Below are 24,628 nucleotides of genomic sequence, written 5' to 3'. Positions count from 1 at the left end.
TTCAAAAATGAGTAAATTACGATTTCCTGTTTGGTGACATACCAGAGAAGTCGGAGATGGTTCCCTCGGAGTCGACGTTGAGGTTTTCTGAGCTGTCAGCTGTACCGATAGAAGCTTCCGACTCCAGGGTCTCGTCATCAGACGCTCGGGGCTCCAGAGACAGAATCTCGAAAGTCAACTCCTCTCTGCAGAGGCAAACACCATCCAGATTAAAAACAATACGTGCTAACAGTTATTGAACTTCTGATACAGTTTGTACGACCTAATAACATTTATAGTTCAGGTAATGTGCTCTGTTTACTTCTCTTTCTGCAGGTTTTCTATTTGCTCCGTCAACACCCTCTCCTCCTGCTGCATGGCCGCCTGCTGATGCTCGGAGATTTCGGGAAACGAGTACGCTCCCTCTTCACCGCCGCTCTCCTCCACCACAGGGTTCGCCACAGACGGCAGCCGGGGACTCACCGGGGGCGAGGGGGTGTAGCTCAGTCGCTGTAAGTGGCCTTTTCCCTGAGAAACAAATCAGATTTATGAATGTGAATATATTAGGACTTGATGAAAACAGCTTTGCTCTCATTTACAGCACATTTCACAACAACTATGGCCAACAGGAGGCCACTCACTCACACATGCAGTGACTGAACCACATGAAATGATCAGCTACGTCTATAACAGCACAATGACAATCACACTTTACCTTCTTAGATGCATTTGGCTGCTTAGAGCAAAAGTGACAAACAAGAAGAAAAGAGATCAGTGACTCCAGGTTCCTACAGGTCATTACAGAGTTTTAAAACTATGGTCTAATGGCAAAGTCATTTACTTCGGGTACCTCACATGTGACTCTCTCTTAAGTTAAGAGGTTTTATTTCGGTAGTTTTTCCTGACTCTTAAGAACAGTGAGACAAATTGTGATTTGGGAATACGACCAAATATATAGAAATTCAGTTTTTATATCATTGAACATAGATATTGATCCCAGAGTGTTTGTGAAAGGTTCATTTCTGCTGATTTAGTTGTCAAATTGATAAACTGGTCTGACTTTGGTGATTATATCTGCTGGGAAATGCACAAGTGAGGTTCAGTTTAAGGGTTAATGAAAAATAAACAAGGATTCCTGTTCATCATTTATCCAGAGACATAAATGAAGGAAATAACATTCGATTTCCAATTTCCTGTTCTACAGATGTGAGGTCTTCAGGCAGCACTGGCTTAAAAATCTGATGAGTCTGAAAACCTTTATAGATTTTCAGTCATAGAAAATGTTTATACCTGTTCACATCCCATACATGGCACAATGGGATGTAATCAGAAGAAACTGCACGATTGCACAATAATTTCACTTTCATTCACAAGAAGCAGATAAAGAAACAAATCAAAAAGGGAATCAGAGACGTCTCATGCGAAGGAAATGATGTTCATGAGTGAAGAGATAAAACAGAACAGTGATCACCAACACAACAACACAACCAATGGATGATGTTTAGGAGTCCATGGTGTGTGTGTGTATACATACCATAGTGCGTAATATGCTCATAAATCTAACAGCTATTAGTATGGGTCTCTGGGTGAAAGAAAGGAGAGGTTAGGGAGGAGAGTCTGGAGAAGAGGAGGAGAACTGCTTACAAAGAAGGGAAGGAGGAAGGTGTGGGGAGTTGGCTGAGTCAGGTAGATTTTAATTATGAGTCACTGCAGCTCCATGATTGTGATAACAGCACATTATTCATACGATCTGATCTTACCATGGAGCATCGGATGAGGTTCAGTCTGCACTTGGCTTTGTTTTCAGCAAACTCCAGAGTGCTGATGTCCTTTAGTCGAACTCTGTACTTGCTCATCTGCTCACATATGATGAGTTCCACACACCTGCAGGAGACACGAGAAACCTGGTTACTTGTATTGAAAAAAACATGTTGATTTTTGCTCAAGTTAAATTTGACTGATGTGCTTGATTGGCAAGAATCACTTTTTTCTATCTGTTCTCTTTGTTACATTTATCTTCTCATCTCAAATTCTTCTTGAGCTTCAGCCCAAATCTGACTTTTTGTTCAGTTGAACAAATCCTGCCGCTGAACTATATATTTATTACCCTGAAGAAGATGTTTATTGTTCCCGCGTGCAACAGATTAGTTTAATTTCAGATCCACTTAAACATTTTATCTCTGTCATGGCCCCAATTTGAGATGCGATCACTCAGACCAGATTGGGATGAGGTCTCAGACCCATGTGGCCACATTCTTATCCCTGTGTAAATACAAACATGTTTTCTGAGCCGCTACACTTTCATAATAAATAAAACGAATTAGTTTGTGGCCACAACATCAACACTGACCATAACTAAATCAGCAATGTTTTTTGTGAGTTGGTCAAATCTGTCTTTCTAGCAGACAGCTTCATGTAGCTCATTGAATTATCGGGCCCTGCTCTCTCTGGGCTGACCACTTGTGTTTGGTCGGATGTTAATATACCAGGTCTGAACGGGCTTTAGTCAAACACACAGAAATGCATCTGATAGACATGAGGCGTGTTCTTACGCAGTGGTCTTGCTGATGTCCTGGACGCTCTGCAGGGGGTCGATGGTGTCAGGACAGCGCAGGATGCAGGGGGCGAACACTATGGCCAAGGCGTTGGCTGACATGCGGTTTGTGTCCTCTTGCAGGGCGATCCTAAAAGCAGCGATTCAGTGGAAGAGGAGACTCTCAGGAAGGAAATAAAGAAGTTGTAGTGTATTAATCCTGAAATTGTTTTTCTATTACCTGACAAGATGAAAAATGAGGCGTTCCAGAGTGTTTAGGTGAGTTCTGCTTAGCTGGTCAATAACGGAATACACCCCTCTGATCATTTCCTTTTTATCCTGCAAACCTGCAGAGGCATTCCCACAAGATAAATCACAATTTGTCCGTTACAGCAAACGCTTATATCTGCTGCTGTGTGCGATGGTGGAATGTTGCTGTGGACTGAATTTACAGTGTGATGCCTTTGCTCACCCATGCCACGTAAAAACTCCTCATACAGCTCAAATGTCATGAGAGGATTAGGCAGGTCTCTCAGCCACTGTTTGAAAACACTCGCGATAACGTGGATGTTGTAGTCGTCCAGATTCATGCTGTCCAAATCTGTACGGCCACAAGGAGAACAGAGACACATCACACTCAACTCTCAGGAGTCACATGACTGGCTCAGGATGTCACAACGTAAAAGGAAAACCACATTGAGCATCGTTTTCAACTTCAGACCAAAGTGTTGGATTAACAGTTTTTGTTTTGTGTTGATTGGTTCAGTACAAAAATAGAAATTAAATTGTTTAAATACAACAAAGAAAGAAATCCTACTTTTTGATTAAAATAGAGTTTAGTTAATAATACTTGATGTAACATTAGTTTTAGTAATTTCCACATTTACAATCTGAACTGACATTTTCAACTTTCATGCATGTTTGTGGTTTTACTACATCATTTTCCAAATATGGTTTTTGGGTCCAACACGATATTCTTTGTCAACGTGAAAAATTGATTATTTGGACATATAGACAACTTTGTGCTGAAAAACAAGTTACCAAACAATTGCATGGTAAACATTTTTAATGTGGTGTATAAATGCTAATAGCAATGCTAAACATTTTTAATGTGGCGTATAAATGCTAAAATCAATAGCATTAAAAAAACTTCCCCAATTGCCCAAGACTTCTACGGGTAGGGCAATATGATTATTTCAATTATTTCAACCTTTCACCTAAGCTATGATTAATGACGTATTAATAAAATTAACACTTTATCCATTTAGCCTATAAAAGTCAGCTTCGATACATTTTCAGTTAATAACCCAGCCCTAGCTAAGGGTTAATCAATTAACCAGTGATGTTCCTCAGCTTTAAACCCATTAAACCCATTCCCCTTTCTACAGCTGTAATTACCTATGTCCAGTCCCAGCTTGAGTTCCTTGATTTTGTTGGTGGAGCCGGACTTTCTGAAGATTCCTTCGGTGTAGAGGCCGTGCATCTCGATGTAGTTGATGAGCTTCTCTACCACCAGCGGCACCGTCCTCTCGTCGTTAGTCAGACGAGAAACTTCCACTCCGAACTGTCTGGAGGAAAGCTCCGGATCAAACTGTACAAACACACAAACACAATGAGAAAGACACAAACACATTAATTACAAAAACGGATGCATACAAACATTTACAAAAAACAAAAACCCCAAAAAGAAAAGTGTGGTTTATTAGGACCCATTAATTCCTCTGTATTAGGCGACAGAAATAACAGCAGCTACTGTACATAAATCCACAGAGATACAATTAATGTCATGGGACGTTAGCGTGCGGGCACACAACATGGCCGACTCACCTTCTTGCTGCATTTGGTGGTCGTCTTCAGGCAGCACTTTCTGTGGCAGGCGTACCGGCACACTGGAGGAACACAGCCAGAGAAATCAAACTGGTCATTTCCATTGTCAACAGAAAGGCAGTGCCTCCTCATTATTCAGCAGAAGTTAAGGACAAAAGACCAAAAATATCATCAATGTTATCACACGCAGCTTTAGCCGGCACGGAGACAACATCCTGTGAGTCAAGGACAGAGTGTGTGGAGAAAGTCTCCGGAGACGCCGAGCCGCAGACCCCATGAGTCCAGTTGAAAACAATCTGATTAGAGCTGGGGAGGGAGAGAGGGCGGGGCCAAGGGACTGAGGCCAGCTCAGCCACAGACAGCCAGTGTGTGTGTGTGTGTGTGAGTGTGTGTGTGTGTTTGTGTGTGTGTGTCTGTGTGCAACTTCACGTGAATGTCTGTGAATGTGCTTTTGAGGTCACAACGATCTGACAAGACAAAGATTTTCATTTTAACCTGATTTAATCACAGCTTAAATTCTGCTGCTTGTTTTCATAAGGACAGTCAGTGAGAGAGTGTGTGAGCGAGCGAGTGAGTGAGAGAGAGTCTAGATATAAAGTTGGACGACTGATCCCAAAAGTGATGCCAAAGTGCCTTGATCGCCCCCTGGAGGCTGGCTCGAGTATAGCTCATAAGTCTCACCTCCTCCATGTTAGTCGATGGGACATGAACCCAAACAAAAAGTCAAAGTACCTACACTCTCATCCCATTTCCTGTCTCTCCTTCACTATGTCTTTCAAAATAAAGGCTAAAACGCCAAAAGAATTTATATCTGTACTTTTAACACATATTGTGATTTCAACAGTGTTGTAATTTAAATAACGGCAACATTTATTTTAATATTTTATCAAGTAACTAATTGATAATTTGGTCTAAACTCTGCCAGAACATAAAATAAGTTACCAGAGCAGAGTCAGCTGTCCTGTTGTGTTCGAGCAGCAATAAAAACTTTATATCAATTGAATGATAAGATTGTGAGGAAACCAAGAGGGACAGTGTTACGACAACAGAGTGGATAGTAAAAATCCAAACAACAGTAAATCTAATAAATAAGTAAACTTACAATCCAAACACAAGGAAATATGAAAAATATAAATAATATATGTGCAACGTGAACAGATGATATTGGTTCAGTGAGTCTCGGGGGGGATGTTTGATGTGCAGACTCACATTTGCACACACAGGCCCGGTCCATCATCCAGATGAGCGAGGAGCAGTATTCACAGTACGTGGGGATGCTGTACTGCGTGGACTTGAAGATGTGGCCGTTATGCTCCTCCACCTGCAGGGGGCAGCACAGGGCCGGTTCATTTCGAGTTCACTTACACATTTTCTTTCACAATTAATTTGTATTTTGAATCTATTCTGGTCACTTGTGTGTTTATATATGTTGTTATTCCAAAGAGTAAATGGAGAGTGAACATAGACTCACGATGTCAGCGTCCTTTTTCCGCCGTTTCTTACGTTCAGGTTTAACAACAGGCTACAGAAAAAAGGACATGTTAGAATTATGAAGAAATATTAACATAATAATTAAAAAAACAGCAAAAACTCTTAAAAAAAACAATTCATTTCCAACTGTCATCACACACATTTCATTTCCCTAAAACTGACTTAATTCAAAATAATATAAAACCGTTTTCTATCAGTTCAGACTAGGGTTGCAAAAGGGCGGAAAGTTTCCAGAAACCTTCCATGGGAAGTTTAGCTCGGGAATTTTGGAAAAAAAAAAAAAAAACGCAAATTAAAAGCTGCATGTTGAGTTTCAACCCTCCACTGTGCATTCTTCCATCACATGCACAGATAATTCCCAGCATCCTTCACTCTACAGCAGGGCTATTGAGGCCTGCTGTAGAGTGCAGGACTAGTCAGGTAAGTTTCCATGATATTACTGGGAAAACATATTAGCATGCTGATTGAGGATTGTTCATCTGTTCATCTAGCCAATTTCCATTCATTTATCCATCAATTGTAAAATATGTGCAAAGACCTATGTTAAGAATGACACAACGATGCAGAAGCATATAGTCAAGTGCCCAAAGTTTCCTCAGGACTCAAATCAGCCTATAACAAAACAAAATGTTTATATTTATGTCTGTATATGACAAGGTAAATACAGTTAGTATAAATTATCCACAAAATTTCCAGTTAATCCCCATTAATTCCTGTATATTCCCGTTAATTCCCATGGAAAGTTTCCAACTTTGAATATTCCCGGAATTTTGCAACCCTAGTTCAGACACATTTCAACCAAAATGCACGACTGTGATTAATGTCCAATGCCGTGAGGAAGCCGCTGTGCGTCTGTACCTTGGTGGTTGTGCTGTCCAGAGGTTTGTACTCGGTCATGAACTCATCCAGGAAAATCTTAAAGGTGTTGACCCACACTGTGACCGGCGACTCTCTCCAGTCCCTCTGCTCCTGACGCATGGTTTTCTCCAGGATGTGTTCGAACAGAGCGTAGAGGTCTTTGTAGCGGATGCTCTTACCGTCATCCATCTTCAGAGGAAGACAACAACAAGAGGAGCAGAGCAGATTCATCCATCAATGTAGGAAATAATGTTCCAGTGTCATTTGAAACTGCTCCGTTATCTGCCATCATGTAAAAAGTCCTGTGATTTAAATGTTTTCCTTCAGCCATGCAACAATATTTGATGCTGAGGATGATCACTGCTAAAAGAATAATTACAAGGGAGTGGAAATCATCCTCTCTCTCTCTCTTCCTTTCAGAGATGGATGGTCCATATGATTTCGGTCAGTGACTCTTTCAGTTAACCTTTAAAATACGTTTCAGTGTTCGACCACTGCACTTTTTAAATACTCTGCACAATAAGCAGACTTTTAAATGTAAGTTGTGTTTATTTCCTCTTTAATCTCCATGTCTGAGTCCATCTGTTCTTGTGCTAAACTACAATATATATAAATAAAAAAAATAGATTTCAAAGAGTTCAAAGGCAATGTCAGCACTTACAGCGAGCGCCGTGGAGTACGAGTTGAAGATGTTCAGACGGAATTCCTTCAAAGCCTTTTTAAACACAACGTCCACCATGGTGTCCTTCTTACTGTCCTCCGTGTCCAGGTCGTTGATCTAAAATAAGACACAACAGACATGTCAGCATTAATATGGACCAACTGTAGCTCGGGAAAGATTGATAAAAAACGAACATGGGGACGAACCAAAGATTTGAAACCTCTACAAGGATGTTATAAGATGTTTTTCAGACACGTGTAAAACCAACTTGGAATATATCTGGAAATCTTTGAGAGGAGTCGTACCTTCTTCATGAGGAAGTCGTTCATGCTCCTGTAGTCGTTGGTGCACGTGAGGATCTGCAGCGCGTCGTTCTGACACTGAGCAGATTCCATGGCCACGCTGCTGATCTTCACGCTGCGCCTGCGCTTCACCTTGGGAGACGGCTCCTTGTTCTCCTTCAGGTCCCTGAAGCTTCGCTCCAGCATCAGGTCAGGACTGAGGGGGGGAGACATGTTCTCCTGACCTGGTGTGTGGAAGAGAACCACAGTCAGCGGGGGTTCTGTGGGACTAATCACTGGAACTCATCGTAGAAGTGTCACTTTGATTTTTATTGTGTTGTTGGAAATGAGCCTCGACTAGAAATCCTACATGCAGTATTGTTACAAAACAGTCAAACAAACAAATGAAGACAACATATATGAATGGAAGAATTTGATTTTGGAGAACACACCCTCTCCCAGCAGCGGCCCCGTGTCTCCATAGTCACCATAGTCTCCATCCGGGGAATCAGCGCCACAGATCAGCTTCTCTCTGGACGACTTCTTGTCCCCGTACTTGCTCTTACCCCAGAAGCGCATCTTACCACGAACCCTGATCAAAAACAAGAACATTTATTAACATTCCTCAACTACTAATAAAACTGAGATTAAAATATAAACAGCTTTATTTCTAAGTGCCCGTGATGGATGCTGGAGACGCTCATCTGAGGAACAAACCTTCCATCTTGTGAGTTCTTGCGCATCGAGTCCACTTTGACCAAATCTCCCGACGACATGGCTTTTTGGATCTTCTTCTGCTCCTCGGAGGTCGCAGGCTGAAACAACATCAGGGTGAACGAGTAAAAACCAAAACCAAAAGAAAAAGCATCTCTCTAGTGCTTGTTATGAGCTGAAGATCAGTTTGAACCAGTAGATGGCAGCACCGCATCACTGTAGCTGCATCAGTGAGAGTGTAAAGGCTGTTTATAATAATCATAACATCACAAAGAAATAACACAACAGGAAATAATTCTGAAATATCAATTCGTACAATAAAAGGCCCTTAAATCAGAAAGATGAAAAGGCTATTTTCAGGAAGAGAATCCATATAAGACAGAGGTTTAAGTGAAGAAGAAAGTCAAGAGTGATTAATGACCGGTTTCATTGATTCTCCAGCTCAGGTCACTGGTAGGTGCCATGTGATAAAAGAGAGAGAATAAAACCGAATAACGTGCTGAAAAATGTTAATTATCCACAGAGAATAAGTGAAGGAATAAAAACGCTGCTACAGCTGTGAGAGAAAGAGAAGTCGTGTTAGAGAAGCTGCTGCGTTCGAGACATTTCAAGAGGAAACACATTTCAAAAACATATCGATGAAGATGCATGAAGTCAAATTAACCTTCACCGCTCATGATGATTTGTTATAGGTTTTAAACTAATAGTTTTGGACTCATGTTTGTTGAGGCTTAAAAAACTGACACAAATATTTGCATCATACATAAAACTTTACATTCATCCTCCTATTCGTCGGCTTATGCTTATTTTTAAGAAACATCACAGTTTCATCAGGTGTTTTAAAGTGTTTCACCCGTCTTGAAATATCTTTGAAATGTCTTCCACCCTCTCGAAAGTTTCTTTTACATTAGAGGAGAAAAAAAAGAGGTTGAAGCTCAGTCAGAGTTGTGAAGCAGATCTAAGTCGTCTCGGCGGAAGCAGGTTTAAAGGAGAAGTCAAAGAGAGGAGCCTCTGTCAGAAGGAGGAGGGGCCACACAGGGGCCTGGGCGGAGCCTGTTACCATGTCCGAGTCACTGAAACAGGACTCTCGTTTGCCTCCCTCCACGGAGTCCTGTTTGGAGAGGGGCAGGCTGAAATGTCGGGGGGTGAGCGGGCTGACGCCGTCGAAGCTGTCCTCGTCAGAATCCCCCCCGACCGAGACGATGGGGGCGCGGGTGAGGAAGTCGGAGCGGGTCCGCGCCATTCGGGCTTTCTTTTTTTGGCCCACTCTGCCGACCTGGAGTTTACCAGAGGTGATGACAGCAGGTTTAAAAGGAGGAGCTTCAGCCTCAGCTTTGGTCTCCACACAGAGGAGCTGAGTGAGAGCTTCTCTGACAACGTAAGTTAATTCCTTCACAACACAAACAGAACTTCGGAACAGATGCAAACACAAGCTTTACTTCCTGAGAGGAGAGAAAGAAGAAGTGATGACTTACATCCCGGGCCTTCGGTACTTTAGACGTCTTGGATACGGGGGCGGGTCCTTCTCTGGTTATGGTCACAGGTGTTTCTACGGTAACAGCATCTTTGTCAAACCTGATGAACAAATATAAAAAGAAAAGCACCATTGATGGAAAGCATTATAGATTTTAAGTGGCAACAAAGACCAACACTAATTAAATTTTCTTTTCTAACATTTCTATTTTCAATTACCATTCTTCTGTATTCTTACTTGCGTGTTTTTTTTTCTTTTTTAAGCACTTTATTACTTTGATAATTGCAAAATAATAAAAGATATTATTTTCATTATATAAAATAATATAATGTTAAACCTTTCATTTTGTGGAGCATCTTGTAACTGGGTTTGAAAGGTGTAACACAAAGTGTATTGTTATTATCATTCTTATTATTATAAAAACAAAGTTAAAGCTACTATATGAAGAATGTTTTTATGGTTATAGAATCTTTAAAATGCTTTTGTTTTCAGAAAAATTAACCACTGCCCAGGGCCGGGTCTAGACAGGCATGTATGAGGGGGCAGCCACAAATCTTGAGGGGGCATTGTGCTTTATTATATTATTATTATTATAAATTGGGATTTAGTTTGAGGGGGCACAACATTTATTTGAGGGGGCCAGGCCCCCTCTTGCCCCTGCCTAGACCCGGCCCTGCCACTGCCTATGAAATCAGGTCCATAATGTGCAGTGGTGCCTTCATGTTACCGCCACTGGAGGGCGCCAAAGTGGGAAATCTTTAAATTCTTCACTTAGAATTTAACAAAGTTGTATTTCTAATCTTTCAAATTAATACTTTATTTTTAGTTTTCTGTTCTGTGTATATGTTGTTATCTATTCATTTGATTTTAGAAACTAGATTTTTCACAATTTTTTTATAATTTTTTATTTGTTTGTTTATGATCTGATTATTTCAGGCTAACTTGTTTTTTCTTATCTTCTCTATTCTTTTTGATTGTGATGCGTTGATATTATTCTTACAAGGATTTAAAATGACAACAATATCACCAAAGCACTGAGTCATCACTCACTGTGTAAATGTAACTTTGTCTTTAGGAGAGAAGAAGATGTTTCCCGTCTTGTCCTTCATGTTCACCGCGGCCTGAGGACTCGCTGGTTTCCTGGCAGTCGTCCTCGCTCGCCCTCCTCCTCCCTCTCTGGACTCCAGCTTGAGTTTTGGCGCCCAGCCCTCAGCCGACCTCTCCGTGTGCTTCCCCCTTGTGGCAGATGCAGGTGGAGGAGGCAGCTGGGGGTAAGGGGCGCTGCCTCGGATGTCTACAGCCGGGGGGGAGCGAGCTGCAGGGGCAGTGGAGTCTGAGTGAGTTCTTACGGGAGGAGCGAGTGAGCTGGGTCTAAGGGCCTTGCCGGAGGTTTGGGATCCAGCGACCTCTTGCCCGCCCTGTCGACTCAGCTGGATCCGGTGCAGCGCCTCTTCTCGTTTTTTCTCGAACATGTCTCTCTCGTACTGAACGAAGTGAAGCCGCTGGCGCTCCAGCACCTCCTTCTGCTGCCGTATCTGCTCCATCATCTCCTTCTCGTTCTGTTGCCGCCGGTTACGCTGCCTCTCCTCTTTCTCCTCGTTCAGCCGCACCAGCTTCTCGATGACAGCCGTGTCGGCCTGGGGGACAGAGGTAGAAGCCGGGACGGGACCCTGAGGGACAGATGCTGGTTCTGGTTTCCTTGGAGACGGCGTCAACTCCCCTGTCTGGGCGGCAGAGTCCCGAAGCTCCACCGGGGGACGGAGGATCTCACTCAGCTCGTCGCTCAGTGGCGTTTCTTTCTGCATGCTGATGACCACGACCACCGGGCGCCGCTCTCTGAGGGGCTTGGTCACAGCAGGGTGGTCCGTGGACGCTGTTGGCTCCGTGGTCAGTCGAGGTTCTTCAGCAGGACGACGGGAGACGACTGAGCTGCCGTCACTAGCAGGGACGTAGAAGGTGGGGAGGTAGTTCTCGATCTTGGGCGGATGTGTTGGTGCGGAGGCCGCTGCTGGATCCATTTTGCTCTGTGCCTGACTTCCTGGTGGAGTCACATCAGGAACCTCTGGTCCCGGAGGCTCCTCAGGCTCCTCAGGCTCCCGGCTGGTTGGAGCGACCTCCACCTCCGGCTCAGGTGCTGACGGAGGAGGGGAGCAGGGCTCGTCGCTGTCCGTCACCTCCTCCACAGCTTTGGGCGGCTCCTCGTCCATACTGAGGAGCTCAAAGCTGCCCTTGGAGCTCTGGCTGTCGGGGGTGCCCTGGGGCGAACACAGGGGCGGGGTCGCCGGGGGCACCAGCTCCAGAGACCACCGGCGTTCCTCCGACGGGGACGAGGCCTCGCCGCCGGTGGCTCGGACCTTGAGGAGCTCCAGGCTGAACTTGGCCTGCTCCAGCTCCCTCATCCTCCGGCTCTCCCTCTTGGCCCGGGTGGTCTTCTGGCTGGGCTCGTCTAAAGTTCTCGTCCTCTCTCGAACCACCACGCTGGACGTGGGGATGGAAACCGGAGCTTCACTTATCACCGCAGACGAGTGATCTTTTGTCTCAGCGTCTTCTCCTCCTCCTGCTTCCCCCCCGACCGAGGCCTCGGGGCTGCTCAGGCTCTGCTCTCGTCTCTCGTAGGAACGATCCTGCCTCGTGCTGAGGTCCGTCCCCATGATGCTCTCAGACGGCTCCTCCTCCTCTTCCTCCTCAGGTGAGAGACTCACCCGGCCGTTCTGCAGCTGAAGCAGCTTCTCCTGCTGCTGCTCCTTCTTCTCCCTCAGCCGCTCCTCTCTCAGCTCTTTGAAGCTGTTCATAAAAGAAAAACACGATTTAGCTCATTTCAAACGGCTTCGTAGCCCAAATATCAAGATGCATTTTCGACAGGAACCAAAGTTTGTGAGTGTGATATAAAAACTCTTGTTCCAAGCAGCTCAGCTGACTAAAGAGCTACTTTGAGGTTAGATTGCTTGTGTAATGACATCCTCTTACCAAGCCTGTTGTGTTACCACACTGCACAATGAGCAAGGACGCTGCAGAGTCCGTGTGCAAAGATTAAACTTTTCCACCCTTACCAGACATTTTCAGAACAAGAAAATAAAAATGTTTGCTTTTGTTTTCTCGCAGCAGAATAAATAACTGGGGCTCCTGCTCAGAATGGGCTAACTGGTGTTTCCCGGTGGGATTTACCTCTGCCTGCCCAGGTGGCCTCTGCAGAGCGCCTGTAGCTGCACCACAGCTTGGTACAGGCGCAGGTAGGCCTCTCTGGCTCGGTGACAGCGCCAGGCCGTCTGAATGACCAGAGCCGCTGTGCAGCGCCGGCGGAGCCACAGCCTCCAGGCCCGCTGCAGCACCAGAGCAGCGTCTCTCCACAGCCTGAACCTCTGACGCTCCCTGAATCCTCTCCAGTGCGTCTGCAGACACACGGCGGCCCCCCCCTGCACAGCAGGGTCAAACTCCTCCTCCTCCTCTTCTTCTATCAGCTGGTACAAACGCCACCATTTCTGTGAGGAGACGATGATAAGCATGTGTTATTTTCCTTCTCCTATCAGCTTGAGATAATTTTTGAGTCACAACCTTTTTTGAGGGAAAGTTAGAAAATTTAGGGAATTCTCAATTTTCTTTTAGGGCAGGGGTTTTCAACCGGGGGTCTGCGGCCCCCTGGTGGTCCGCGACGGCATTGCATGGGGTCCGCGAAATTCGCTTTGATATTTCAACACATTTATAGATTACTAAAATATGTCTAAATAATATAAAGGTGCTGTTGATCATGAGGTTAAACTTAAGTAGGCCTCAATTGTTTGTGTGATATTGTATGATTTTCATTTGTGACATATTCTGCTTTACTTTGTCATCTTCCCTCTTCAGTTGTAGCCCCAGTTTATGTTGATTGTTATTGATCACCGTTACTTTAACGTTCTCTCAACACGTCGGCTACATGTCTGTACATTTAAGTCATGAATGTTATATATTGATGTACATATGGTTCTGAGATGCAGTACAACTACAATTTCAATTTCAATTCTTAAGCACTGAAAATCAACCGTTTTTGTTGTTTTTTTACACAGATTTTTCTAGATTTGTTTGAGGTTTTTAAATGAAACCAACATGGAAAACCAATCAGTGGGCCGCGGATTACTTTCTAGTCGGAATGGTTGAAGACCCCTGTTTTAGGGGATCGCAAAATAGATGAAATTAATAGAGTGATTTCAACTTTTGTTCTCAAATGTTAGTGGTGCCTAGAGTCTTCTAATTCAACGTCAAAATAATTTCCACTCTGGGAAATTAAACTAAAAGAAAAAAATGATTGATATCGCTGACACCGTTTGATCTTTTCAAGTGAAACTTAGCAATTCACTGTACTAAGTCAGCAGAAATTTTGAAGACTAAAATTTTAAATTGAAAAGCATATTCCAACACATAAACATTAAAAAAAAATTGATTTAAATGACAGGAAAGGAATTGTCACACATGAAGGAAATGGAAATCACAGCATTATTGATGAAAAAGCAGTGTACCTGGATGCAGATCGCTGCTTCCCTCATCCTCACAAAGTGCCTCCTCTCCAGCCGGGCTCTGAATCTCCGCTGCAGCATGACGATGAGTCGGAGAACTTCCCGGTGGAGAATCGCCTGCAGCCGCTGCCGCTCGGCCTCCCGGAGAAACACCTGAAAAGAGGGAGCACCACGGAGTCAGCACACACTTTGAATCAAGGCCGTCCGGCTGCTCACACAGAGATATATACACACACATTCTTTAAATTAAAAAATAATCCCACTCACTGTTACTCACACACAAAACCACAGAAATGTGACGGTCACAGGAATGTCAGGTATGATCCTCTAATTATATAGACAGCGTCACCGAGGCCTTGACCCGACATGGAGCCTCATTCATCCCACAGACGTCCCCTCACTGAATGTGGAGCAGCCACTTTATTACATCCTCTTGTTGAGAGGATGAGGTTCTCTGCTACACTTTCCCATCCTCATTCTATTTATAGGGTTTGTAATTTAGACCAAGTCTGACCCACTCATTATTAACAAGACTCCTGCTGGCCTCCACATGCAGCAACACACAGAATCAAATGAAACATGTAATAACAGTTTAATGAGCTTTTCACCAATTTCACTAAACAATGACGTCGTAGAAGAAAATCCCTAAATCACTGTTTTGTTCTACGTTTTCATTTTAAACCCTGAATGATGCATCGTGACTTTATTTAACTTATTGAACTTGTTGGACGTGTTCCTCAGCTTCCCACTGAGTTAGCTGGAAAACATGTTTTATATATCGTGTGTCTCATATCAAACATAAACTCTATGTGCAAGTTTGTTGATATTCTTATATATTGATATATTTTTGTTGTTTTATATATATATATATATATATTTTATTGTACTTTCAACTCCAGCAGCACAAGAACACTTCCGTACTGGACAAGGACACAATCACATCACTGCATTCCATTCCTGTATCTGTAAATATATTCTCCGTATGTGATTTATGTATTGATTGATTGATTGAATATTTATTTAAGCCTCGGAAGACACATTAAGGGATAAGACCCTCATTTACAATGGTGCTGAGGGTACAATAAAAAAGTTGATACATTAAAAGTGAATACATTGAATAAATAGGAATGAAATAAATATGCATATATATATACACAGTAATACAAGGTATAAAACAATTCGTCAATAAAATACTATGGCCAAGTCAACTAGCGGTCACATGTATGTATGTCAGTGAGGTGTTTAAGTGTTAACTGTATAATCTACTGGATGATCTAAATTTCCCTCGGGATTAATAAAGTATCCATCTATCTATCTATCTATCTATATTGAAGGACGGGACGAATAAAATGTAAGCATATGTGTAACAATACAAATGATATAGTAATATTAAGAATCCAATGTGCATTTCATTTTATTATATCAAGTCCTTTGCCACTTCACCTCTTCCCTTTTGCTGTTGAACTACATGTTAGAGGTATGTGTACATTTATTACTTCCTAATAATGGTTTTGGTGTCCAAAAAAACACATCAGTCATGATGCACTTGACTGTTATTGTGAATCATTTGATTTAAGAGGACAGGAGCGGCTGCAGGGTGAATACCATTGTCTTTCCCACTTGGTATCCCTCTGGCTGCAGGTCCAGCTGGTCCAGGCTCTGCTGGATTCCCTCTCTGGTGGCACTGGTGCTCTCTGGGAGCAGCACGCAGAAGTGATGAACAAAGTCCTATCAAGAGAACAAGGAAAGGTGTTAAAGAGAAATGTATTGGTCTGTAGGATCTGTTCTGGATTTAGTGAAGATGTTTCAACTACATGTTTTACGTCAATGAATGTGTGAGGTGAAGCGATCAGTGATCACGGTTCAGGATTTATCGTTCCTACACTCTTGAGACGTTCTGAGTTTCCTGTCTCATCTATCGAGCAGACACACGATGAAAGAAAAATGTTGTCGGGTCACATGTGGTTCCAGGTAGAAGTCCACGCTGTCCATATTTCCAGAGGATCAAACATCATGGCATAAATATGCTGAACTCCCACTCTTCAAACTGAGGCCCATTGTCTGATTCCAATCCGCTCTTCACCCCGGGACGTGGGGGGTGGACAGGGAAACAGATGCTGTGTTTATACAATTACGAGCATGGAGAGTGTTTCAGAGAGCCGGGGACAATGGAGAGTCTCTGTCCTGAGGAGGAACAGCAGAGTCCTCCCGAGTGATACTGCACCCAAAATATTTCTCATTAGTGCTGACCACAGCAGTAAATACGTCTGTAGGAATTTCTGCTGAATGACGACGTCTGATGCTGAAATTATTTGAGTGAGCTCATCAAAACGCCCATAAAATATATATATTTATGGTTTATTTATAGTTATTTTTACTTCCACCATGAGGATGTTTCGCTCCTCTTTGTTTCTTTGTCATTTATTATATGACAAAGAAACAAATTGTGTTATTTGTTAGCTGGATTATACGAAAACTGATTTCCTCCAAACTTAGTAGAGGGATCTGGGAGGAACTCATACGTGGTTGGTGTAAATATTTTTCATTTCAAATCATTTAGGTTACCGGATCACTTAGGACGTAAGAGATCTACGGTGTGACATCTAGTTTTATTCATTTAAATAAGTCAAGGTCAATTTAATGCAAAATAAATACAAGTTAATTATAACATTGTACAATTAAATGAATTAGAGGGGGGGGACGTGTTTTCTGAAGAAGACAGAATAGTTGAAGTCAGGAACGGAGATAATCAAAAATCACCTCATTAGATAGACAAGCTGAAGTGGAGAGGATTGTATTTGATTTCAAACTTTAATGGTAACTATTTCCCAGTAGTGGTTAAACGTTTTATAAGTTAGATATCAATTAGGTAGGAATAAAAGTCTATTATACTTCAGTAAAAGTACAAAAACTTATCAGCAAGATGTACCTTATGTCAAATTAACTATGACTGATAAATACTTTGTTTTAACATTGTTAACACATTAAACGTAGATGTACTTCGTTGCTGCATATTTCTACTTCAAGTAGAATATTATTGTGTGGATTCCCTTGTTGGAGTCATCTCTGTTAAAAATGTCTCAGAAATGACTCATCACATCATTAATTAAATTCCATTATTATCACTGATTGTACATCTGAGGCAGCAGAAGTGTTTGTAGTGAAGATCTCAGAACCTGAAGCTACTGTAGACACCACCATGTTTACACAGTGAAACCACGGTGACTTCATCTTTTTTTCCAGAAACTTCGCCATCACAAGACGAACAGTCGACACCGCAGAGTGGAAAGTAATTTAAGAAAGGAAAGGGAGTGCCAGTCCTCTGTTAAAACTCCCCCTTCCAATCCACATTAAACATGATCTGGTTTATTAGTCCGACACTAGTTCTCACAGGGTTGAAATCAGGTTGTATGAGGACCAGTGTGGTGGAGACGGCTGTAACTCTCTCTGAATCCAGAGTGAATCAGCATCAGTGACGTGTTTCACATGGAAACCTGAGAGGTTTACGTTCTGATCGACTTCACTGAAAGATGTTTAACTCCTTTCACTGTTCGGATTTTTGAGTGTTTGCCTGCTGGGAAAATATCATCTCCTCACAAAACCAGTGGGTTAAGTGAGTCTGTTTTAAATATCAGGAAACAAATAAACTCAGTTTGCTGCTCAGAACATAAACAGTGATTTATAAAGTCTTCAGGGTCTCTGGAGGAGTTTTGTCATGTCTGGGCTCAGAGGCAACACTTTGACAACAAGTAGTAAACTGGTGGAAGTTTAAAATGTGGGCGTGTACCAGGAATGAAAATGTTTTTAAATCTTGACCCAGATTAAAATATAAGAAAAAGGCTCTTTCTTTATCTCAAACGTTTGATTTTTACAATATCTTTCTAATAATTCTTGTTGTTATTGGATGTAGTGTTTGTTGTTCAATTAGTTTGAATGTTCTTTATGATGCAAATTAATTATCCATAGGACAGATCATTTTATTTCATGTTGCCCTGTAAAAACTATCTAAGAATGAAAAGTTGTATGTGCAGCTATTGAGCACTGTCTCTATCAAATTTATGAATAAATGCATCCATGTAGTAACTGGAGCTTTCACATAAATGTAGTAGAGTAAAAAGTAAAATATTTCCTATCCAGTTGCATGAAGAAAAGTACTCAATTAAAGAATCAAACTATATGAAAAGTGAATTTAAACACAGCGCTCAAGTAAATCTAGCTGATTTGATAACTAACAAAGATTCTTGTTTTTAGTTACTTTGAATCACTTGTTTGATCTGTCTTTTGTAGTTTGCTGTTTAAAATCTAGAAAGGAAACAAAGATAGGGGACAATATTTGGAGTAAGAGGTGTCCGTGTGTGGGTTTTCTTTGGGTTCTCCGGCTCGTCCCACAGTCCAGAGACAACCTGCAGTTACTTGGAAACTCTAAATTGACTGTAGGTGTGATTGTGATAGTGAATGGTTGTTTGTCTCTGAATCTCCTGTGACACTGTCCTTCTGTCCAGGATGCACCTCCTTGTCTCTGAGCAGCGATTGACTGAATGGATGTTCAGGGAGCATCCACCGGGTATAGAAACGTGCACGCTACCTTGAAGCTGTACTTGATGTTGTAGCCTGACTGCCGGATGCGCACGGTCTCCAGCATGCCGGTGTACCGCAGCTGCCTCAGCACCAGGTTATCGTTGAACCTCAGGGGCAGCTGAGAAACACAAAGGAAAGCCAGAGGAGGGACAAGAGAAAGGAAATCCAGGACGGAGGGAGAATGACAGAAAGAGGCAGAGCGACAGCAGGGAAGGGGGGGGGGGAAATGATGAACAGCTTTAAAAAGCTCAAACTTCAAAGGAAATGAAAAATGCTTTGAAAAGTGAAGTTAAAACAGAGTGGAGGGGCAGCACGGTACCTTCTCAGCGTTGGAACGGATGCACTTGACAAAATACGGCTCAGACTGACCCAGAGTCTCCATCAGCTTATTGAGAGACGCCTGCGGAACGGGACCACAACAACAACAAGAGCACACATGTAACACAAAGTCAGAAAATGACAAAACGCAACCCGACTCCAACGTTGGGTTACAGGTTTTTATCAGAGTTTCGGTCCATCAGTAAAACTCTGGAGATCAAAGTCACAGTCTGGGATCATAAACACCGACAACGTGTCTGTGTAAGCATGTGGGTCTGTAGGGAAAAATAATGTGTGTAGCCTTTTTCCATGCCCAGTTATTGTGTCTGTGTGTGTAAACATGTGCACATGTGGGTCAGCATGTGTGTGTGATAATTCAGTGGCAGGAGGAATTCAGTCTCCCCCCCCCCTCGATGGAAGATTAAAGCAATCAGAGCAGCACAGGATGTGGGAAGTGAAGTCATCCACACACGGGGGCCAGGGGCCGGCCGCCGGAGGGGCCGCAGCACTCGTCTCCACCAGCCACAGCACAACACACACGTTCACCACAAACCAGACCAGGAGGGAAGGGAAGGAATGGAGGGGGGAGAGGAGAAGGAAGGGAAGCAAGGAAGGAAAGGAAGGGAAGGAAGGGAAGGAACGAAAGTAAAAGAAAAAAGGAAATGGAAGGTAGGGGAAAGGAAAAGGTTTGGTAAGGTAAGTTAAGGAAAAGGGAAAGGAAAGGAAAAGGAAGGAAAGGAAATGGAGGGGGGAGAGGAAAAGGAGGGGAAGGAAGAGAAGGACCGAAAGTAAAAGAAAAAAGGAAAGGGAAGGTAGGGGAAAGGAAAAGGTTAGGTAAGGTAAGGTAAGGTAAGGTAAGGTAAGGTAAGGTAAGGTAAGGTAAGGTAAGGTAAGGTAAGGAAAGGTAAGTTAAGGTAAGGTAAGTTAAGGTAAGGAAAAGGAAAAGGAAGGAAAGGGAACATGAAAAGTTAGGTAAGGAAACGAAAAGGAAGGAAAGGAAATAGAAAGAACAGTGGTCGCTGAAAATGCTTCTGTTGTATCTGACCTCAAGAATTGAGCGGATGTAACCAAGTACCTTCAATTTGTTACAGTACATTTTTCACGTATTTGTACTTAACTAAAGTGGATTTATTTTTAGGTCCTCTTTTACATTTTTACTTTACTTTCTTCTGTACTACATTTTATGCTGCTTTAGTTTTTTAGTTGTTTTTACATTTATTTAAATGAATCAGAAAGGGAACTGTGATCACAATAAGAACAAAACCAAATAAATAATATATATGACAACAAAACTGCTCAATGTAGCATCATCTGCAGCTTTATTTATTAATAAGAAATCATTTTCTTGTATTAAACTGAATATAATATATAGTTAATGATGTAGCTGCCTGATCCATTAGGGTATTTAAACTTTTATATGTTTTACTTTAAGTTTATTTAAAAGCATTAACGAGTAAAAAAGTTAATTTGGTGTTTTACTTAACTTGGGAACATTTTATACAATATAGAACAGTGGTTATCTCTTAGTTACTAGACAGAAAAGATATTGTACTTGTAAAAAAGTGAATATGTACAGATCTGTTCAGTTTGCTGCTTTGTGCGATCTCATCTCAACACGAGTGAGGACATTCAGGAGGGTGCGTCTGTGACTGAGATGAGGCAAAGCACCAGTTTCTCACCAAATCCTGAGTGGGAGACGCTTATTAATTTTATTTCCTCAAATTTCCAGACATGATGTCATAAAGTTAAGACCTTTGGGTGTGTGTGTGTGTGTGTGTGGGTGGGAACTACGTAATAGACTTCACACACATTTAGGAGAAATACATGGATCAGATTAGACAGAGAAGGACACACCTTGATTTTAATCACATTCACAGCTGGACGGGGATTCATCGCTCCAGCTCAGGATGACTGGTATTGTTGCAGCTTGCCGTGTGTGTGTGTGTGTGTGTGTGTGTGTGTGTGTGTGTGTGTGTGTGTGTGTGTGTGTGTGGGTGCGTGTGTGTGTGTGTGTGTCTGACCTGGAACTGTGCGCTGATACTCGGTGGCTTCTTCTTCTTGTGCAGGTGAAGCAGTGACTTGGTGATTCGGTCGTGAAGCGTCAGCTTGCTGAGGTACTTCAGAGACTTGACATTTAGTAAATGCTGCAGATGGGAAGTTTATAAGTTAATCAGTTTATAAAGGAAGTTAGTTTATAAGTCAGTAAAATATAAGTTAAAGAAATCCTGTGCTGTACCTTCGGGAGAACCGGCTTTGATTTGTAGTTTTTGTTTCTCCTGTTTGAAAAGAAAAAAAGAGCGACACAAATCAATCATGGAGTCTCGTCTGTTTTGAGCAACAAGCAGCAGAATCGGTCAATAAAGCCGAACTTTATTCAACCCTGTGGGCGAATTCTCTTTCCGCTCAGTGGGGAGGTCAGAGGTCAGAGTCAGCAGCAGCACCTTGGAGCAGGTAGGTATGCAGTGATCTCTGGAGCAGCTGGACAGATGTTCACTGACACCGAGACTGAACTCAGGTCTTATAGTTTTAAAAATGTCTCAAGGCCGAGAAGGCCACACTGAGCAAAATAACCCGAAACTGCGGAATACAATGATGTGGAAATAATCAGAAAAGGAGGCACCAGAAAAATATCAAATAATCTATAAGATATATAATAATAATAATAATAATAGGGCTGGGCAAGTTAACTCGTTTTAATCGAGTTAACTCAAGTGATGAGTTAACTCGATTGTTTATCCGCCAATTATTTTCTTTTTTCCTGTTCTGCAGCAGTCAGCAACAGACTTTCACAAAATAAAAGCCTGACTTTCACAATAAAACAATAAATAATCAAACCTGAGTTAATGCGAGATAAAATAATTAATCGAGTTAACTCATCAACTTGCCCAGCCCTAAATAATAATAATAGTAATAGTCTTAATTTAAAAAAATACTACTACGAGGGAAGAAGTGTATATTGTCTGTAGTGACTGTGTGTTGTTACTGACATGAGGATGTCGTGGGCTCTCTCCAGGAGTTTGCTGCTGGCCGAGTTGACGAAGATGCCGTCCTCGTCTGTGATGGAGCTGCTGGACGACAAGCGGCTGTTTCGACCCACGCGTCCATTCCAGCCGAGGCCCGGGGAACCCCTTCAAGATAAAACACACACAGAGAACATTAAAAGTGATAAATCGAAAGAAAAACCTTTGTGAGTCTACTAGGAAGAAGTAGAGGAAAGAAAAAAGCAATAAAAGGAGTAATCTCATCTTTGTTATTCAATTTCAAAAGCCATTTATTCTCTTTTTCTTTGTAAATTCAAATAAGTACATAATAAATAGTTGAATCACATGTGTCAGTTTGGCCTTTCCCTAATATTTTGATTCATTCCTCCACTGAGGTATGAATCATGACTGAGCCACAACGTAAGAGAGGTTGTGCCTTTACCTTCACTTACAGCTCATTGACCTTTTTCACAGAAATAAGACAAATTACCAAGATCTGTTGGGTTTACACGAGTCAGTGAACTTAAAGTCGGGTTTAATCAGCGTGTTTCCAGATATTAAACACATTAAAACACTTCCACAGTCCTTAAATATCTTTTAATTCCATCAAACAGCGCTGTGCATTTCATCTCTGTAGAGGGCATGTTTCTATGTCACCAGCAGGGGCACTAGTCCCTGTGTTTTCTTCCACAGAGGAAGGGAACCAGACACAGTTCACTGAAGCCTCGGAGGGTTTAAACCTCCGGCCTCAAGGTGAAACCACACCACCTGCCCAGAACTATAACAAAAACACCAATGGTCAGGTCACGGTGAAAACCATTAACCAGCCTGAACCCTCTCAGCCCAGAGGAGCAGAGAGTAAAACACAAGTGAAAAAACACTTTCCAACATTATTGTAGAGAGTCAGAGAGCAGCTGCAGCAGAAGTAAGTCATATTCAGAGATTTACAAGTATTGGAGTATTTTTCATGATCATATATCGATTTACAAGATGAATTAGAAACCTCTAATAGAAAGATGTGTTATTAGCAGCGGTTTCAATCATTCCAGAGAAAAACAAGCTGGGAGACGAGTGAGTGTTTTAAATGGAAATGGATAAAAATACAAGGCCACAGGGGAGAAGGTTGATTTTCCACTGAAATACATAACTGTGGTTTTAAAGATCAGCTTGATGGATAAATAAATAGATATTTGCCAACTTCAGTGTTGGCATTTAAAATCAACCACATGCATCTCTGTTCTCTCTGTGTACTTTCGGCATTTAAAAGTGCCAAAAAGTACATTTGCTATGTAACTGTATATATGTACACAAACCTATGAAATCAGCCTGGTTTGTACTCTGTGGTTCTTGGCTATCAGCTAACTTACCAGTGAAGCTAATTCCGATTTTGAAGAAATAAATATTGAAATAATAGATGTTTATCTTGGCATAATGTTCTTTTTTGGTTAAGAAGGTGTGGTGGATTTGAAATCACTGCTCCACTGTCACGAGCTGGGGGACGTTTCCTCAGCCCCAGAGGAGCAGTGCACATATGATTAAATACGACTTGTCTGCGTCAAATAACAACACAACAAATTATAGCAGAAGATCCACGTAGCTCCAATAGTCTGGAATTTTGATTTCTTGCGTTTATACTCCATTGTTGTATAAGACTTTGGAGAAATTCAAGGCTTTTTGTTCCACGAATAAACAATAAAATAATTTATGTGTCACAATATGTAAAGATAGAATAAGCAGGAATCCTCTGGTTGCATCTGTGCGACCATATAAGGCAGAATTTCTCCCCAGTCGATCATCGATCTCTATTAGCGCTGATCGCACAATATGCCTTGTGTAGTGAGTGTTTCCCATAAAGCATTGCACTGTCCAGCTGACACGCACCCTGCAGGGACCGCATAGTTATCGCTCCCCGGGCACTCCTCTCCGATGCATAGCTCGGCCTTTACATCACAGAGGAAGCAGCTGCTCGGGCTTTAGTGCTCCCATAGTGTGTGGAGGATGCGTGCATGAGTGTGTGCGAGTGAGCGAGAGAGAGAGAGAGAGGGAGAGAGAGACAGAGCGAGAGGGCAGAGGTTGCAAATCACATTAAGAGGGGATTTTAACAGCCCCAGACCGGGGCTCTTGTGTAACAAAAGCCGGCTTGTACGAGTTGTCCTGTGCTACCAGTCGTGGTCGCGGCGCTGCTAATCTCCTGCTCCGCGGCTAATTAGTGGAGGTGGTGGAGCGGGGGTCTCAGTGGGGTGGTGTGGGAGCAACACCCGGGGTCAGAGAACAGTCATCACCGTTTTCCTTTTTTAAAAAAGGCATGCAGCGTTGGTCTCAGGGTTCAACACATCAGTGTGTGACAGGAAGGAATTAAGAGGGTTGTTGATGAAGAGCATTTCCAGGTCTGATTGTTGTATATGTGTGTAAGATTAAAAACTAAGGGTTCAGGGAATAAACA

General features: G+C 42.4%; 1 protein-coding gene across 1 annotated transcript in view; it reads right to left on the bottom strand.

Annotated features, from left to right (window-relative positions):
• Window positions 1–24,628, bottom strand: part of myo9aa (myosin IXAa) — a 103,546-nt gene that overhangs the window by 1,674 nt on the left and 77,244 nt on the right. The window contains exons 16-41 of the mRNA XM_061068690.1: window positions 22,192–22,332; window positions 21,441–21,480; window positions 21,226–21,348; window positions 19,206–19,286; window positions 18,894–19,004; window positions 15,914–16,036; window positions 14,312–14,461; window positions 12,984–13,297; window positions 10,869–12,602; window positions 9,820–9,919; window positions 9,405–9,620; window positions 8,348–8,445; window positions 8,083–8,222; window positions 7,655–7,875; window positions 7,350–7,466; window positions 6,689–6,877; window positions 5,811–5,861; window positions 5,549–5,660; window positions 4,340–4,401; window positions 3,911–4,103; window positions 2,985–3,113; window positions 2,754–2,859; window positions 2,532–2,663; window positions 1,740–1,863; window positions 302–507; window positions 43–185 (exon numbers count right to left, since the gene is read on the bottom strand). Of these exons, the coding sequence (XP_060924673.1) occupies window positions 43–185; window positions 302–507; window positions 1,740–1,863; window positions 2,532–2,663; window positions 2,754–2,859; window positions 2,985–3,113; window positions 3,911–4,103; window positions 4,340–4,401; window positions 5,549–5,660; window positions 5,811–5,861; window positions 6,689–6,877; window positions 7,350–7,466; window positions 7,655–7,875; window positions 8,083–8,222; window positions 8,348–8,445; window positions 9,405–9,620; window positions 9,820–9,919; window positions 10,869–12,602; window positions 12,984–13,297; window positions 14,312–14,461; window positions 15,914–16,036; window positions 18,894–19,004; window positions 19,206–19,286; window positions 21,226–21,348; window positions 21,441–21,480; window positions 22,192–22,332 (5,156 nt within the window). The remainder of the gene's footprint in view (window positions 1–42; window positions 186–301; window positions 508–1,739; window positions 1,864–2,531; window positions 2,664–2,753; window positions 2,860–2,984; window positions 3,114–3,910; window positions 4,104–4,339; window positions 4,402–5,548; window positions 5,661–5,810; window positions 5,862–6,688; window positions 6,878–7,349; window positions 7,467–7,654; window positions 7,876–8,082; window positions 8,223–8,347; window positions 8,446–9,404; window positions 9,621–9,819; window positions 9,920–10,868; window positions 12,603–12,983; window positions 13,298–14,311; window positions 14,462–15,913; window positions 16,037–18,893; window positions 19,005–19,205; window positions 19,287–21,225; window positions 21,349–21,440; window positions 21,481–22,191; window positions 22,333–24,628) is intronic.

This window comes from Limanda limanda, chromosome 3, assembly GCF_963576545.1.
Source record: "Limanda limanda chromosome 3, fLimLim1.1, whole genome shotgun sequence".
In the NCBI taxonomy this organism is placed as follows: Eukaryota; Metazoa; Chordata; class Actinopteri; order Pleuronectiformes; family Pleuronectidae; genus Limanda; species Limanda limanda.
The sequence above is the reverse complement of the archived record's forward strand: the minus strand, read 5'-3'. Positions and strand labels throughout refer to the sequence as shown.